Source organism: Podarcis vaucheri (genome assembly GCF_965113315.1).
Source record: "Podarcis vaucheri genome assembly, chromosome: 16".
Classification (NCBI taxonomy): Eukaryota; Metazoa; Chordata; class Lepidosauria; order Squamata; family Lacertidae; genus Podarcis; species Podarcis vaucheri.
Genome location: NC_138754.1, coordinates 2,264,467 through 2,283,099, shown reverse-complemented (window position 1 = coordinate 2,283,099; position 18,633 = coordinate 2,264,467). Strand labels below are relative to the sequence as shown.

The window sequence follows — 18,633 nt, the reverse complement described above, 5'->3', positions numbered from 1 at the left end:
CTGAGCAGGAACATCGCTGGATAACAACCTTAAGCTTTAGGTAGTCACAAATGAAGACCATGATTTAGAGCTGAATTGCCTAGTCTAGTGAGCTGCCTGGGATAAGATAATCTGTCAGAATCATATTAAGAGCTTAAGAAGACTCCAGCTGGATCAGAGCTATGATGCATCTAGTCTGAGGGTAGCCAATGTGGTGTCTTCTCATAGAATCATAGAGTTGGAAGAGACCACAAGGGCCATCGAGTCCAACCCCCTGCCAAGCAGGAAACACCACCAGAGCACTCCTGACATATGGTTGTCAAGCCTCTGCTTAAAGACCTCCAAAGTAGGAGACTCCACCACACTCCTTGGCAGCAAATTCCATTGTCAAACAGCTCTTACTGTCAGGAAGTTCTTCCTAATGTTTAGGTGGAATCTTCTTTCTTGTAGTTTGGATCCATTGCTCCGTGTCCGCTTCTCTGGAGCAGCAGAAAACAACCTTTCTCCCTCCTCTATGTGACATCCTTTTATATATTTGAACATGGCTATCATATCACCCCTTAACCTCCTCTTCTCCAGGCTAAACATGCCCAGCTCCCTTAGCCGTTCCTCATAAGGCATCGTTTCCAGGCCTTTGAACATTTTGGTTGCCCTCCTCTGGACACGTTCCAGTTCGTCAGTGTCCTTCTTGAATTGTGGTGCCCAGAACTGGACACAGTACTCCAGGTGAGGTCTGACCAGAGCAGAATACAGTGGCACTATTACTTCCCTTGATCTAGATGCTATACTCCTATTGATGAGGCCCAGAACTGCATTGGCTTTTTTAGCTGCCGCGTCACACTGTTGGCTCATGTCAAGTTTGTGGTCAACCAAGACTCCTAGATCCTTTTCACATGTACTGCTCTCAAGCCAGGTGTCACCCATCTTGTACTTGTGCCTCTCATTTTTTTTGCCCAAGTGCAATACTTTACATTTCTCCCTGTTAAAATTCATCTTGTTTGTTTTTGCCCAGTTCTCTAATCTGTCAAGGTCGTTTTGAAGTGTGATCCTGTCCTCTGGGGTGTTAGCCACCCCTCCCAGTTTGGTGTCATCTGCAAATTTGATCAGGATGCCCTTGAGTCCATCATCCAAGTCGTTGATAAAGATTTTGAATAAGACCGGGCCCAAGACAGAACCCTGTGGCACCCCCACTAGTTGTTGTTGGACTCTAACCAGCCCTAGTCAGCAGGCCCTTGGTCAGGGTGATGTTGGAAGTTGAGTTCCAACCACATATTGAGGAAAACATATTGTCTATCCTCAGTCTAAAGTCCTGTTTCTAAAAGAGGCCTAGAAGACCTCTCTGGGCGGCCCTCAAAGAGGGCAATCCTCAGAGACTGATTTCCCAGAGATAGACGGCATCTGTACACATAGGCTGTCTCTATCATGAACAATATAAACATAAGGAGAGCACTGCTAGATCAGAGTAAGGGGCCATCTATCCAAGTGGATTTCTAAATGGAGAGGCTACTAGCCATATGGCAATGTTCTACCTTCACTCTTTGAGGCAGCATGGCTCACAAGCGGGGAGAGATGCTTTTGCACTTGGCTCCTGCTTCCCAGCTTCCCCTTGGAGCCTCTGGTGGGCCATTGTGAAACGAGGGTGCTGGACTAGATGGGACTCCTTCAGCCTCATCCAACAGAGTTATTTTGAGGTGCCCACTCATGTTCCTCCACAACTGCTATTTAGGATCATGGTACCTTTTGTTCTGGGACGCGGGTGGTGCTGTGGTCTAAATCACTGAGCCTCTTGGGCTTGCCGATCAGAAGGTCGGCGGTTCGAATCCCTGCGACGGGGTGAGCTCCCGTTGCTCGGTCCCAGCTCCTGCCAACCTAGCAGTTCGAAAGCACAAAGTGCAAGTAGATAAATAGGTACCGTTCCGGTGGGAAGGTAAATGGCGTTTCCGTGCGCTGCTCTGGTTCGCCAGAAGCAGCTTAGTCATGCTGGCCACATGACCCGGAAAAAACTGTCTGCGGACAAATGTTTGAAGGATTGATATACAGTGGTACCTCGGATTAAGTAGTTAATTCGTTCCGGAGGTCCGTACTTAACCTGAAACTGTTCTTAACCTGAAGCACCACTTTAGCTAATGGGGCCTCCTGCTGCTGCCACGCCGCCAGAGCACAATTTCTGTTCTCAACCTGAAGCAAAGTTCTTAACCTGAAGCACTATATTTGGGTTAGTGGAGTATGTAACCTGAAGCGTATGTAACCTGAGGTACCACTGTATTTATTTATTTATTCATTTCATGTATATATGGATAGACCCACTATTTTCCCCATTAGAAATCCTTAACAGGAAGTGCTATGAACACTTCCTGTTTGAGCTCTAGGTGGACTTTTGACCTATGGCTCAGCTCTGTGATGGAACTGCTAAAGCAGCCCTTTCCAGGCCTACGCCGAGTGATTTGTCCCCTGAAATGCAATGTCAGAGTCACACACCCAGCCTTTTCCACCTTCTTTATTGTTCCTTGAACAAGGTGAAAGGGTAAGCACTTAAGACGTGCATTTCCTTCTAAGGTGACATGCTGTCATCATAGTTTCCTGTCACACGAGTTGTGTTTGGTTGTGATGGGAATGAATTAATTCCAATTACGGGATCTCTCAACTCTTCTCACGGGGAATGACAGGCGATCAACATCGATGATTTAGGCGAGGTGAAACGCCTTCATGAAGGGACGAGGACATTGGATGTTGATGGTGGGTGGGTTGATGGGGGATGACTGGATGGTTGAGTGATGGTTGACGATGGGTTGACTATGGATGCTGTTGTGGCTGTTGACAGTGAGTGAGTTTGTACACGTAGTCCAAGATGAGAAATGAGAAGCTTGGGAATTTGATAGCTTGTCCAATAGTCAGGTGTAGCCTTATTAGACTTTACCGACTGGTGGGAGGGAGGGAGGAAGGAAGTCAAATGACACCAAGGTTGATTCAGAGAAAGAGTTTGTTCTGCTCTCCGGATAGCAGAAGGCACTTGCGTGGTCAGTCCACAGCAAGTCAAAAGAAATGAGAAATTTCATGCAGTATATATATCCTCCAGATGATGAAATCTGGAGAAACGGGGCCTGGAGAAGAGGAGGTTAAGGGGTGATATGATAGCCATGTTCAAATATATAAAAGGATGTCACATAGAGGAGGGAGAAAGGTTGTTTTCTGCTGCTCCAGAGAAGCGGACACGGAGCAATGGATCCAAACTACAAGAAAGAAGATTCCACCTAAACATTAGGAAGAACTTCCTGACAGTAAGAGCTGTTTGACAGTGGAATTTGCTGCCAAGGAGTGTGGTGGAGTCTCCTCCTTTGGAGGTCTTTAAGCAGAGGCTTGACAACCATATGTCAGGAGTGCTCTGATGGTGTTTCCTGCTTGGCAGGGGGTTGGACTCGATGGCCCTTGTGGTCTCTTCCAACTCTATGATTCTATGATTCTATGAAATCTGTAATCCAACAACAACTGGAGACTTATGGGCTAGTCAGTCCCCACATACATGATACTGAGCTAGGGGGACAAATGCTCTTGTGTGTTGGTTACAACACAGAATATAATCATCTGAATAAGGCTACACATAACTGTATGCATGAATGGTCTGATGAACATGAGTGTAGTGGTTCGCCCTTCACACACCCTGGTTTCTCTACACCAAAGGACGCGGGTCACGCTGTGGTCTAAACCACTGAGCCTCTAGGGCTTGCCGATCAGAAGGTTGGCGGTTCAAATCCCCGTGACGGGGTGAGCTCCCATTGCTCGGTCCCAGCTCCTGCCAACCTAGCGGTTCAAAAGCACACCAGTGCAAGTAGATAAATAGGTACCACTGTGGCGGGAAGGTAAATGGCGTTTACATGTGCTCTGGTTTCCATCACGACAGAAGCGGTTTAGTCATGTTGGCCACATAACCTGGAAAGCTGTCTGTTGACAAATGCCGGTTCCCTTGGCCTGAAAGTGAGATGAGCACCGTAACCCCATAGTGTCAGTATCCAGTCTCTTACGGCTTCTCCGCCAGAAACGTCTTGGGAAATCAGGGCTTGATTTTGCTAATGCACAAATAATGATTTCTATTCTTGGCGCACAGGGCCATGTACAGGGCAACTGTGATGGGCAAACACCTTATCCAAAGTCTCTTGTAAAAGATGTTGCAAGATGAAATTGCAATTGATCTTTGGTACTCTTATACTGGAATTTATGGAATTTGTTTATTTATTTAGCCTTTAATGGAGATGGAGAATCTGTAGCCATCCAGATGTTGCTGCCCTATGCCTTCCATCAGCATCATCACCTCTGACCATGGACCATGATGATGATGATGATGATGATGATGATGATGATGATAATAATAATAATAATAATAATAATAATAATAATAATAATAATGTATTATGTATACCCCACCCATCTGGCTGTGTTTCGTTAGCCTCTCTGGGCAGCTCCCAACAGAGTATTATTAATAAAAAAGCGACAACATCAAACATTAAAAACTTTCCTAAACAAGGCTGCCTTCAGATGTCTTCTAAAAGTCAGATAGTTGTTTATTTCCTTGACATCTGATGGGAGGGCGTTCCACAGGGCAGGTGCCACCACCGAGAAGGCCCTCTGCCTGGTTCCCTGTAACCTCATTTCCCACAGGGAGGGAACCACCAGAAGGCCCTCAGAGCAGAAGGTTCCGGGTTCAATCCCTGACATCCCTACAAGAAAGAAGATTCCACCTAAACATGAGGAAGAACTTCCTGACAGTAAGAGCTGTTCGACAGTGGAATTTGCTGCCAAGGAGTATGGTGGAGTCTCCTTCTTTGGAGGTCTTTAAGCAGAGGCTTGACAACCATATGTCAGGAGTGCTCTGATGGTGTTTCCTGCTTGGCAGGGGGTTGGACTCGATGGCCCTTGGGGTCTCTTCCAACTCTAGGATTCTATGATTCTATCTCCAGGTAGGACTGGAAAACTCACCCTCCCTGAAATCCCAGGGTTCTGCTGCCAGACTGTGCAGACAGTACTGAGCTAGCTGGACCGGTGGCCTGACTCAGTCTAAGGCAACTTTCTATGTTCCATCTAAGAATGCTTCCTCAGCCCTGATTTAAAAACAACAACCCTGTCCTCTTATATTTGTGATTGGGTATGCAGATGGTGTGCCAATCTAATTCTGACAGTTGACAACTGAGGCCCAGTCATCAGGGTCTCAAACCAGGCAGGAATATCACATCCTGAGGCTGAGAACTAGCCTAGTAACTAAACTATCAATGACTACCGGCGTACCAGTCGGGTGTATAAGACGACCCTCCAAACTGGCACCTGCCAATTTGGGGGGTCGACTTATACACCCAGTCTTATACACGACAGCTTCGCTGGGCAGCAGCAGTGGGCGGCGGACTCCATTCTGCACTGAGAGGAAACCGTCCGACGAAGCTGGGTTAGCATCATTGGCTAGCTTCACCGGGTGGTTTCCTCCCGGCACGGAGCGGAGCCCGCTGCCCACTGCCACTGCCCAGCGAACCCATACCCGGCGTATAAGACGACCCCCGACTTTCTAGAGGATTTTCCGGGGTTAAAAAATCGTCTTATATGCCAGAATCTACAGCAAGTCTCTCGTCTCTCTCTGCCTCAGAGCCCTCTAGAGGCAGGTTTACATATAGCTTTGAGTTACAGATAGGTAGCTGTGTTGGTCTGCCATAGTCAAAATTAAAAAATTCCTTCCAGTAGCACCTTAAAGACCAACTAAGCTAGTTCTTGGTATGAGCTTTCGTGTGCATGTGTATCTGAAGAAGTGTGTATCTGAAGAAGTGTGCATGCACACGAAAGCTCATACCAAGAACTAACTTAGTTGGTCTTTAAGGTGCTACTGGAAGGAATTTTTTAATTTTGAGTATAGCTTTGAGACTTCCAAATGGCAGGCATTCTATGGACCAGGGCTGACCAACTTTCCATACAGAATAGGCTGCAAGAGTACTTTGACACAGAACCTGCGGGTCACACACTGCCTTGGTGCGTGCCAAAATTTGACGCCCACCTCTCATCCTCGAGCCGCTGTCCCAAAGCCAGCTAAGCAAGGCGTTGGGTTTTGGGAAGGAGGCACAAGGCTCTGGCAGGGTCCTAGAGCCTCGCTACTCCATTCTAAAGCTGAACAAGCAGTAGCTAAGCTTTGAGAAGGAGTCAGGAGGACTCTAGGAGCCTGTCAGAGCCCTTGCGCCTCCTTCCCAAAGCCCAGGGTCTCACTTCCTCTCTGACTTTCGGAAGGCAGCTGGGGGGGGTATCAAATGTGACCGAGGACCGTTTAAAAATGTTGTCCTTAGGCTGTGCATTGAGGCACCCTGCTATAGATGCTGGGTTGGATAAAATATATTCACCATAGTAAATTTCTAGCATTTGTAGCATTTGTAAGGGAGCCAGTGTGGTGTAGTGGTTAAGAGCGGTGGACTCGTAATCTGGGGAACCGGGTTCGCGTCTCCACTCCTCCACATGCAGCTGCTGGGTGACCTTGGGCTAGTCACACTTCTGTGAAGTCTCTCAGCCCCACTCACCTCACAGAGGGTTTGTTGTGGGGGAGGAAGGGAAAGGAGAATGTTAGCCACTTTGAGACTCCTGAAGGGGAGTGAAAGGCGGGATATCAAATCCAAACTCTTCTTCTTCATCTTCTTGTAAATAAAGGTAAATGGACGATTAGGTCCAGTCGTGACCGACTCTGGGGTTGCAGCGCTCATCTCACTTTATTGGCCGAGGGAGCTGGAGAACAGCTTCTGGGTCATGTGGCCAGCATGACCAAGCCGCTTCTGGCGAACCAGAGCAGCGCACGGAAACGCCGTTTACCTTCCCGCTGGAGCGGTACCTATTTATCTACTTGCACTGGTGTGCTTTCGAACTGCTAGGTCGGCAGAAACAGGGACCGAGCAACGGGTACTTACCCCATCACGGGGATTCGAACTGCCAACCTTCTGATCAGCAAGTCCTAGGCTCTGTGGTTTAACCCACAGTGCCACCCACGTCCCTTCTTGTAGCATTTGTAGAATGAAGTAAAATCCACAGGCACTACTCTTTGGAGGGTGAGAAACTAATGGGTCCCAACTCCTTCAGGGTTGTCTCCAGATGATTTTTACTCAAAGTAGATCCATTGAAATGAATGCACCTAACTTAATAACGTCTATTAACTTCAACCAGTCTAGCGTTAGACTAGCATTGGATAGAACATGCAGTGCTTTAGTTTGCCCCAAAAATTTAAGCAGACCCCCAAGCACAGTGGCATAGCGTTGGTTGCTAGTGCCCCGGGCAAGGCAAGTATCTTCTGCCCAGTCCGCCGATAAGCTGGAATGAAGGGGCAATAGCTCAGTGACCTACCTGAGTGGCAGACCTGGGGCCCTCTGAGTGTCAAGTATAGTGGAGAGTGGGACGGGATTGGGTGGAAGCAGGTATTTTTCTAAAACCCATGCCTTAGCAACCGACCGTTGCCAAAATTCACTCCCGAGTCCGCCTGCGCAAACATTGGGAGATTTTCTGTCTGAGGGGGAGGGCACCCTGTTTTTTTATTTACTATTACTGCTTTTTCTTTTCAATTTTTGGCCCCCGAAGAATTTTGTGCCCAGGGCAACCGCCGCGGAGGCCCCACCCTTGCTACGCCACTGTCCATGCATCAAGATCCAGAGTGTTGTAGTGGTTAGTCCTGGACTCAGCCATGAAGCTTCCTGAGTGTGGCCTTGGGCCAGTCCCTGCCTCTTTTAGCCTGTGGGGAGAACCATGGGTACATGGGTACAGAATGCTGCAGCGAGGCTCCTCACGGGGTCTCTGCCATGGCAGCATATTCACCCAGTGCTTTTCCAGCTGCACTGGCTCCCGTGGAGTACAGGGTCAGATTTAAGGTGCTAGTTTTGACTACTTTTAAAGCCCTTCATGGCCTAGGACCCTCGTACCTACAGGATCTCCTCTCCTGGTATGCCCTGTGGAGGACCTTAAGGTCCACAAATGACAACAGCTTGGAGGTCCTGAGCCAGAAGGTGCTTAGGTTAGACCTTAGGAGGACCTTAAGGTCCACAAATAGCAACACCCTAGAGGTCCCAGGCCCTAAGGAGGCCAGATTAGCCTCAACCAGAGGCAGGGCCTTTTCTACACTGGCTCCGGCCTGGTGGAACGCTCTGTCTCATGAGACCAGGGCCCTGCGGGATCTGACTTCTTTCCGCAGGGCCTGTAAGACAGAGTTGTTCCACCTGGCCTTTGGCTTGGAATCAACTTGATCCCCTTCCCCTCTTTCCTCTTTCTTTTCTCCTTCTGTGATGGAACTTCTATTTGGGGACTTCCCTGGCTTTTTTCTGGCCCGTGTAGGACCAGTCTGGATAGTTGGCCTCGGTGAAGACTTGACGTTTCCATCCCCAAAAAAGTTTTTGAGTTTCTGCTGAAATGAGGCTGCATTTTAATGTTGTATTTTAATCTTATTTTTTAAGCTATATTCTAATCAATTGTTTTTATATTTGGTGTTAGCCGCCCTGAGCCTGGTCTTGGCTGGGGAGGTCGGGGTATAAATAAATTATTATTATTATTATTATTATTATTATTATTATTATTATTATTATTACCATCTTCAGCTCCTTAGAGAGAAAGGTGGGGGGTATGAATGCAACAAGCAAACACAGGTTCAACCATCTTGGGTGTCAGGGATTGGCTGGATGAGAAGGAGTGGTGGAAGCCACTTGACCCCCGGGAGCCCCTCTCCCCTGGGAAAACAAAGAGGGAGAGGACTGGGGTGCTGGCTCCTGGGGGTGGGAAACCAGCCACACCCCAGAGGAGGGGACAAGCTGAGAGGTCATAGAATCATAGAATCCTAGAGTTGGAAGAGACCCCAAGGGCCATCGAGTCCAACCCCCTGCCAAGCAGGAAACACCATCAGAGCACTCCTGACATATGGTTGTCAAGCCTCTGCTTAAAGACCTCCAAAGTAGGAGACTCCACCACACTCCTGGGCAGCAAATTCCACTGTCGAACAGCTCTTACTGTCAGGAAGTTCTTCCTAATGTTTAGGTGGAATCTTCTTTCTTGTAGTTTGGATCCATTGCTCCGTGTCCGCTTCTCCGGAGCAGCAGGAAACAACCTTTCTCCCTCCTCTATGTGACATCCTTTTATATATTTGAACATGGCTATCATATCACCCCTTAACCTCCTCTTCTCCAGGCTAAACATGCCCAGCTCCCTTAGCCGTTCCTCATAAGGCATCGTTCCCAGGCCTTTGACCATTTTGGTTGCCCTCCTCTGGACACGTTCCAGTTTGTCAGTGTCCTTCTTGAACTGTGGTGCCCAGAACTGGACACAGTACTCCAGGTGAGGTCTGACCAGAGCAGAATACAGTGGCACTATTACTTCCCTTGATCTAGATGCTATACTCCTATTGATGCAGCCCAGAATTGCATTGGCTTTTTTAGCTGCCGTGTCACACTGTTGGCTCATGTCAAGTTTGTGGTCAACCAAGACTCCTAGATCCTTTTCACATGTACTGCTCTCAAGCCAGGTGTCACCCATCTTATATTTGTGCATCTCATTTTTTTTGCTCAAGTGCAATACTTTACATTTCTCCCTGTTAAAATTCATCTTGTTTGTTTTACCCAGTTCCCAGGTACTGGAGGCCAGGAGCTTGAAGGATGATGAAGAGGAGGAAACAGGTGCCCCAGGACAGGGCAGGGACAGGAGTTAGACTTGGAAGCTCTCTCACAGACCCCCCCCCATCTGACAGCTTCTCCTCTGACCGCTTGCAAGTCCACCACTTCCCAGAACGAGGTGTCTATTGCATGTTGCTGAGCAGAGAGGATCCCTTGAAGCTCACCATAGACAAAGGGGGGAGCCTGGAAAAGAGGGCCAGAGAGTGAAGGGGGAATTACAAGCCATGGAGGGCAACTGCTTCATCTACACAAGAGCAACCCTTAGCAGTCTCCATGTGTTAACTATCATATTTTTTGCTCTACAAGACTCACTTTTTCCCTCCTAAAAAGTAAAGGGAAATGTGTATGCGTCTTATGGAGCGAATGCAGGCTGCACAGCTATCCCAGAAGCCAGAACAGCAAGAGGGATTGCTGCTTTCACTGCACAGCGATCCCTCTTGCTGTTCTGGCTTCTGAGATTCAGAACTTTTTTTTCCTTGTTTTCCTCCTCCAAAAACTAGGTGCGTCTTCTGGTCTGGTGCGTCTTAGAGAGCGAAAAATATGGTATATCTGCTGCCTTGAGGAAGACAAGAGGAGCTGGATATCAAATAAGTGCAGAAATAAATAAAATGTGTGGACAGGGTGGATTTGATTTAAATCACAATTTAAATCACTAGCCAGTAAGATTTGATTTTCCATATTTTCCCGTGTATAAGACTAGGGTTTTTTTTAACAAAAAAAAAAAAGGTTTAAAATTGGGGCTTGTCTTATACACGGGTAGTGCGTCTTATAGAGCGAAAAATACGGTAACTGTAAGCCAGCCAAGTGTTTCACTCTCTTTCTCTGACCTATGAAGGACCTGCTCTCCTTGTCAGCTCCCTGACCTTGGGCCAGTCAGTGCCTCTCACCCGAACCTCACAGGGCTGTTGTGAGGATGAAATGGAAGTGAGGAAGAACCAGGCATGCCGCCTTGAACTAGGTGGCATGGTGTTTGCCCACCTAGGTGTGTGACATCATACCGGGTTCATAAGGAAAGGGTTAACTAATTGTAAAATGACTAACCAACGGGAACTCAAGGGGCCGAGTTAGGGTGGTTGAGAAGACAGTCAGAGGTTTGGAAGAGACAGGGAAGAAAAGTCCGTGGGTTGGGCTAGTCTGGAGCGAGAGAGATTGTTAAGAGGAGTCAGTCAAACAGTTGAGATAACCAGTCAGAAGGTATTAGGAAGGTATAGGCCGGTAAAGAAACTAAAGTTAAGATACTGATGGGAACATTATCTGAGAAACCATAAACTTGTTAACGTTTGTAAAATAAACTTGGTTTTTTTGGTTCACTTTTAACAACTGTCTCTGGACTCAGTGTTTTACCCGAGAGTAACGGGTTGGTGGCAGCGGGGAAGTGAGCGCAGTGGTGGCACAGGGATCACTAGACAGTTAAACGTCCGGGGACCCTGTGTGATCGCCACAGGTGGGTTATAAAAATAAAAGCTCTTGACGCAATGAAGAATATCAGAACGCAACAACGTTGCTGTCTTTATATTTGCTCTTTATTGCTGTCTATCTAACATGGAAGTTCTGGGAAGGCAATGCGGGGTGTGTGTGTTTCCCACCACCAAAGAATATTCATAGCCCCTCGCTCTTTCTCCAAGCCAGATGTGATATCTTGGGGAAGATCGTTACTTGTACATTGAGATTCAGGGCATCTAGAGGAGAGGAGAGCAGAGAACGTGGACCAAGGAAGAGTTGAGGAAGGAGGTGTCATCCACTCTCGGAAGGAAGCTCTGCAAAAGCTGGACTGCGGGGATTCAAATCAGGATCCGATCTTGTGGCAGCTTAGCATTTCTTGACGTTGCATTGCCCCATGTTGATGGAAGGACAGGCCTTCACACAGGTTTGGTCAGAGCACACGGTGACGCAGGGGTTCCCGCACTTTGTGGCGCATGTCTTCACGCCGCTACAGGGGTTGGCGCACTTAGTAGCACAGGGAGTGATGCTCACGTTGCCGCAGGCGTCCTGGCAGACGGTGGCGCATGCGCCCCCAGTTGGGGCTGGGATGGGCGCCACGCAAACAGCCCCGCAGGGATCCTGGCACACAGAAGCGCACTGACCCTTGCTCGGGGCCACGCAGACGGAGCCACCAGAGCTGGTGCACACCGTGGCACATGAGCCGGAGCTTTGCTGCGGGGTCACACAGACGGAGCCGCAGGGACCCTGGCAGATGGTGGCGCACTGGGGCTGCTGCGGGGTCACACAGACGGAGCCACATGGGCCCTGGCAGACGGTCGAGCATTGACCCTGGCCTTGTGACACACAGACGGACCCACCGGGGGTGGCACATACAGTCGGCCCCTGGTTCTGCAGGGGGGTCACGGAGATGGAGCCGCAAGGACCCTGGCAGACGGTGGCACACTGGGGCTGCTGTGGAGTGACACAGATGGAGCCTCCAGGAGTGGCACACACGGTGGCACATTTAGGAGTGCAGGCATCTGCGCACAATGACTGAGATGGGGTCACGCAGACAGCGCCTCCAGGAGTTGCACACATGGTGGCACTCTTAGTCTTCACGCAGGAAGGAGGAGGAAGGCAGGGTTGCTTGCACTGGTAAGACATCTTGGTGGGGAGGTTTTAAGCTCTGGAAGAGAAATAAATCATATGAACAAAGGAGGAACCCGCTGAATCAGGCCAGTGGCCCACCTAGTCCAGCTTCCTGGTGTCACAGTGTCCAAATCCCACCAGAACCTGTAAAATCCAGGTAGACTGCCTCTGGAGCTGGAGGTTCCATAAGAGAATAGAAAGAACCTGGTGGATGTGGAGCCTGTGGCCCTCCAGAAGCTACTCAACGATAGCTCCCTGACCATTGGCCGTGCCAACAGGGGATGGTAGGGTTTAGACTCCAAGAACATTGGCTGGTGGAAGGTATAGTCCAAGAACATTTTGAGGGCCACAGATCCCACATCCCTGACTGCAAGTTAGATTATCCTCCAGCAGGGCCAGGGCCTTCTCAGTGATGGCTCCAAGCTGGTGGAATGCTCTGTTCCATGAGACCAGGGCCCTGCAGGATTGAACTTCCTTCCTCAGGGCCTGTAAGACAGAGCTACTCCGCCTGGCTTTCAGTTTGAACTTAGCCTGATCTTTTCTTCCCCTTCCTTCCCTTTTTATGAAGATTACCCGCTCTGGGATCCCACAGCTAATTCTCCCCTGGCCTCCTCACTGGCCCAAATAGGACTAATTTGGCCAGCTAGCCCTGGTGATCATCTAATGTTTATTGGATGGATTTCCGCCCTAAATTGATTTTTGATTTTATTGTTATTTACGCTTTATACCGTATTTTATGCTGGTTGTTTTGTAGCATCAATTGTTTTGAATTTGTTGTTAGCCACCCTGAGCCCGGTTTTCTGAACCGGTAAGGGCAGATTATAAATAAAAAATTATTATATTATTTATTATTAAGCTCTCTGATTCAATAGTTCCCCGCAGTTCTTGTCCAGTTCTCCCTGAGCAGTGTTGAACTCGATCCTGCTGTGACATCACAGCTGCTTAGCCAATGACAGGGGTCTTGGCCCCTTTGCTTGTAAAGACACACAACGGCACCGAAGGAGGTGAGCCAGTGGTTCCAACCCAGGAGCACAGAGTTTGGGAAGAGTGTTGTGATAGTGGAGACATCAGAGGTTATTGTGGGGGAAGAAAATTACAGGTCATGCAGATGGGCCCTTAGCTATGTAAATCACAACCAGCAGCAGAGCAACTGTTAATTATAGTGTCTAGGGCTGAACAGCTGCTTCGAACAAGTTCTTACGAATGCTGAGTACATTGGCAGTTGTTCCTTGAAAGTTGCCCCATAGCTCTTAAAGGGTATGGGAGATGCCTTTCGACCGCAAGTGGGTGTCCGTAGATGTTGTTCAACACAGTCTGGGTGTATCACAACCTCATTTTTAAATGGATAGGGGTTGGGGCCACTCGGATGCACACAAACCAGTTTGCTCAAGGTGACCTTAAATAATGTTGGGTTGTCTCAAAGGAGATTATGGCACCTCCTCAAGTCCCTTTGCAAAATAATAACAATGAGAGGCTCTAGTTAAGTGTTGGAGGAGACTCCTGAGAGTCCCATGGACTGCAAGAAGATCAAACCAATCTATTCTGAAGGAAATCAGTCCTGAGTGCTGACTGGAAGGACAGATCCTGAAGCTGATGCTCCAATACTTTGGCCACCTCATGAGAAGAGAAGTCTCCCTGGAAAAGACCCTGATGTTGGGAAAGATGAAGGGCACAAGGAGAAGGGGACGACAGAGGACGAGATGGTGGGACAGTGTTCTCGAAGAGACCAACATGAGTTTGACCAAACTGCGGGCTGCAGTGGAAGACAGGAGTGCCTGGCATGCTCTGGTCCATTCGGTCATGAAGAGGCGGACATGACTAAACGACTAAATAACAACAAAGTTAAGTCAATGTAGCTCATATGAGACTTGAGATGGACCTCCACTTGTGGCCCTAAAAATATTGTTGGGCTGCAACTCCCATCAGCCCCAGCCAAAATGGCCAATGACCATACATGATCGGAGGTGAGGCCTGGCAACATCTGCCTATATACTGCGATTCCACTGGAACACAGAAACTCTGCAGGATGTGACATCAGTCACAGACCTCCTCTTTCCTAGAATGCCATTTTCAGTTCCCCTGCCTTTATGGTTCCCACGTTGTGCTTGAAAGTGCTTGGGCCAAGGGGACTGAAATGACAGAAGCCGTCATGGTGGCTGCATAAGATTGACAGTGGGCAAGGGAATAGGTCTTCAGGGGCCCCCCCATCCTCCTTGCCCTTCTCTCATTCAGAGGAACATCAGAGGAACCTGGCTGCTGGATCAGACCAATCAAAAACTTTTTGGGGATGAAAACGTCAAATCTTCACCAAGGCTAGCTATCCAGACTGGTCCTACATGGGCCAGGAAAAAGCCAGGGAAGTCCCCGAATAGGAGTTCCATCACAGAAGGAGAAAGGAAAAAGGAAAGAGGGGCAGGGGATCAAGTTGATTCCAAGACAAAGGCCAGGTGTAACAGCTCTGTCTTACAGGCCCTGCAGAAAGAAATCAGATCCTGCAGGGCCCTGGTCTCATGAGACAGAGCGTTCCACCAAGTTGGGGCCAGTACTGAAAAGGCCCTGGCTCTGGTTGAGGCTAATCTGACTTCCTTAGGGCCCGGGACCTCTAGGGTGTTGCTATTTATGGACATTAAGGTCCATAAATAGTCTAGCATATTCTGTTCTCACTGTGGCCATCCAGATGCCCCAAGAAGGACCTGAGTGCAAGAGCAACTCTCTCTCCCTGTTTGTGGTTCCCTGCAACTAGTGTCCAGAGACATCCTGTCTCTGACCGGAGGGAGAACGCAGCCCTTCCGTCTAGCAGATATTGTCAGCCTTATGCCTCTGTGAATTTGCCTAATCCTGCAAGACGAATCATCAGCAGATACAGAGTACATTATGCAGATGAGGAAAATTTTATGAGTGCGTGTTTAATTTGCATAATTTTAACAGGGCGTTCAGCTTCTGTTGTCCCAGAATTTTGAACGGCTGCAGCGCAGCCTTACAAAATTCCACAATTCATTGCTGATGGATATATATTCAGTGTGCGTGTTAGCACAAGCCTGGGATGCATCTTGCATGTGGACGTGCCATTGCTCAAAGGCAGAGCGCCAGCTTCTCATGCAGAAGGTACCATTTTCAGTCCCTGCACATCTCTAGCTAGGGGTGGGGGGGAGGGATCCTTGCCTGAAATCTTGGAGTGTTGCTGCCAGTTGGTGTGGACAGTACTGATCTAGATGGACCACCTGTCGGACTTGGCATAAGCCAGCTTCTGTAACCTGTAGCTTACTAGCAGAGTGCATGTTTTTCCCATGCTGATGATCCCCAATTCAATGGCACCTCCAACTGAAAAGATCAAACAGCTGATGACAATAAAGACTTCTCTGTCTCTCTGAGACCCCAGAGAGCTTCTGCTGGTCACAGTAGACCAGCGGTTCTCAACCTGTGGGTCCCCAGATGTTGTTGGACTACCACACCCATCATCCCTGAGCTCTGGCCTTGCTAGCTAGGGGTGATGGGAGTTGTAGTTCAACAACATCTGGGAACCCACAGGCAGTAGACTATTCTGAACTGCATGGACCAATAGTTGGGCTTCGTAGTACAGTTTCCTGTTTTGCCTTTGCTATCAACATAGGAGCATCAGAAACTGCACTAGATCCACTGATCCTATCATCTACACTGATGGGCAAGGGATCTCCAGGATTTCAAGCAGGGGGTCTCTCCTAGTCTTACTTGGAGATGCTGAGGATCGGATCTGGGACCGTAAGCGTGTAATTCATAGAATCATAGAAGTGTAGAGTTGGGGTCCCATCTAGTCCCACCCCCTGCAATACAGGAATCTCAGCTCAAGCATCCATGACAGATGGCCACCCAACCTCTGCTTCAAAACCTCCAAGTAAGGAGAAACCACAACATCCCGAGAGAGTCAGTTGTGAGAAAGTTTAGTTGGTATCTCGTTTCTCGTAACTTGAAGCCATTGGCTTGTGTCCTCCTCTCCAGAACAGGAGAAAAGGAGCTCGCTCCATTCAGATGCTCTACCACTGAATTATGGTCACATGAAAAGTGTCTGCTGGATGTGGCCCAGAACCCTGTTTTCACAGTGGCCAAATAGATGCCCACGGCAACCAGAACGTGAGTGTAACAGCCCTGAAGTTCTCAGCAACTGGTAATCAGAAACATACACTCTCTGATAAAGCTCCTTCGCTTTCAATGCACCTTTGAAACATCCTCCTAGACAACCAGCATCTTTGGAAGAAGCTCTCCCTGACACTCCTCCTTTCTATATGGGTTGGCCATATTGCAATATGGTGGATAGGGACAGTGTCTTCCACTGGAAACAGCTTAAGTTACGGGGTGCAGGCCAGGCCATGTGACACACATAGCTTTGCTCTCTCCCACACTGTGTCGCTGCTTGTTCACTGTTCTATCTAAGCTTCTGCCACAACCTCATCGCAACTGTTGCCCAAGGCATCTACCCCACTCTGCCTTATGGTAGAGATGGCCATGGACAGCTAATGGACAGTTTTGTATGGAGGATTCATTCAGATGAGACACTATCTGCAGTCTGGAGTGGTATAAAGGCTTCCTGGCCTCCGCTTGGTGAACTTCAACAAGAGGAGAAGCCACCAGCCGAATTTCTGAACCTGTTAGGTTTGAACACTAAGATTTGTCGATGGTGGGTTGTTGTTTTCTGTATTAATTTTTTTTTAATTGAGCTTTGATCAGTTGGAAGAGCATCATAGAAAGAATCTATTTGAATGAGTGAATAAATAAATAAATAAATAATATTTGGGACAGCTGCAAACGTCTATTTGAATGGACAAACAAATACTGAACAATAATAGAACCAACAGCGCAGTAAAGCAACAGCAAGAACTTTCTGACTGTAGGAGCTGTTTGGCAGGGAAATGGTCTCCTCCACGAGGTTGTGGACTCTCCTTCCTTGCAGATTTTTAAGCAGAGGTCAGGGATGCTTTAGCTGACATCCCTGCATTGTGGTGAATTGGATGACCCCCACCTCACTGGGGGTCCCTTCTAACTCTACAGTTCTATGATTCTATGATACTACTTCTCCAACGAAGATCAAAAATTGGAGTGGCCCAAACTTGTAAGTAATTTGGATGAGGAATGACTGTTGTTGGGCCAAGTCTCCCACCAGCCCCAGTTGGCATGACCAGTAGTCAGGGATGATGGGAGTTGTAGTTGAACCATGTTCTTGGTGTCCAACTCCAATCAGCCCTCGTTGGCATGGTCAAGGGTCAGGGATGATGGGAGTTGTAGTTGAACCATGTTCTTGGTGTCCAACTCCAATCAGCCCTCGTTGGCATGGTCAATGGTCAGGGATGATGGGAGTTGTAGTCCAGCAGGACCTGGAGCTTCTGCATCCCTGCAGTAAAGGATGTTCTCTGAAGGGCTCTTACTGCCTAATGTAATTTAGAACCCATTATTCCACCTTCCTGCTCCTACTCCCTGTTATTATTCCTATTTTGTAGCATGCCACCAAGGTGTCGGCTGCTAATCCCATGTTTAAGAGAAGCCACTTACACCTCCACTGAAGAGAGAGCTGCTGATGGTATCGCCACCATCAGGCATTCTCCTTCTACCTCTCTTGTTCTCTGATCTCCTTCCTTGCGTCTTCCTCCAACCTTGGTTCTCTCACCCTCCTGGCACTTCTTCGCTCCTCTGTAATTCTCCTCTGTTGCCACTCATTTATTTTAAGAAATTGCCTCCTCTGAAATGAAGGCAGGGAAGTCCCCCAAAGGCAGCACCTTGAACAGAATGGCCAAAATCTCATTGGCTGTCGTAAACCATCCCCGAAGCCATTGGCGGAAATTACAACCTTTGGTACTACTAATTTCCCCTCCAAGTGGGGAATAAAACCCAATATCCAAAAGAATGCTGTAATAAGCAAGCAGCCTGGCTGTAGCCTAAAATCGTTTGTCAAGAGCTCAAGAGAGACGGGCTCTTCCATGAGAGCGGGAGAGATCCCAAGATACTCACCACAGTGGATGACAAGAGCAGGATGATCCAAGAGTCCAAGTTGAGTTTGGTGGACACACCGAGCTGGCCGCCTCTTTTATATGACTTCCAAGAGGCAAGATCCCGGAAAGATGGTGCCCCGAGGGATGGGAAGCTTGTTAAGAGCACCCAAAGCTCGCCCCACCTAGTCATCTCCAAATTGCTGACAGCCCTCATTAGGTTGAATGGAATCCTCCTAACATGAGCGGAAGGACTTTGGAAATGAGAAGGTTGGGTCACGTGAAGCTGGTTGGACCCACATGGAAGTGGGAAAACAAAGAACGGGGATAAATTGTTTATTTTAAGGAACTAAATATGGATAGATGGATGAATGGATGGATGAATCCTCACTTCTGCTGCTGTCCTCACATCCATTCTTTAGGCCCTGAGTCACACAGTATGGAAAACCACCCTATTCCTTGGGATGCTCTTTGAA

The 18,633-nt window shown here is 48.3% G+C and overlaps 1 protein-coding gene and 1 long non-coding RNA gene across 2 annotated transcripts; one reads left to right on the top strand and one right to left on the bottom strand.

The window, feature by feature from the left end:
• The first annotated feature begins 6,694 nt into the window (after nt 1-6,694).
• On the top strand, nt 6,695-10,952 carry LOC309521695. Its single transcript, XR_014214750.1, has 2 exons — nt 6,695-8,784; nt 9,590-10,952. It is a non-coding gene; the product is annotated as an uncharacterized lncRNA (long non-coding RNA).
• Nucleotides 10,953-11,137: 185 nt separating this feature from the next.
• Nucleotides 11,138-18,220, bottom strand: LOC309520588 (uncharacterized protein). Its single transcript, XM_082202555.1, has 2 exons — nt 18,180-18,220; nt 11,138-12,240 (listed from the first exon to the last, which is right to left on the bottom strand). Exon 2 carries the CDS (start codon nt 12,216-12,218, stop codon nt 11,442-11,444), a length of 777 nt encoding a protein of 258 aa, XP_082058681.1. The 5' UTR covers nt 12,219-12,240; nt 18,180-18,220; the 3' UTR covers nt 11,138-11,441.
• Between the last annotated feature and the right edge of the window lie 413 nt (nt 18,221-18,633).

Excerpts from the sequence above, each read along its gene's own strand:
- LOC309520588 (XM_082202555.1), bottom strand. The coding sequence starts at position 12,218 with ATGTCTTACCAGTGCAAGCAACCCTGCCTTCCTCCTCCTTCCTGCGTG.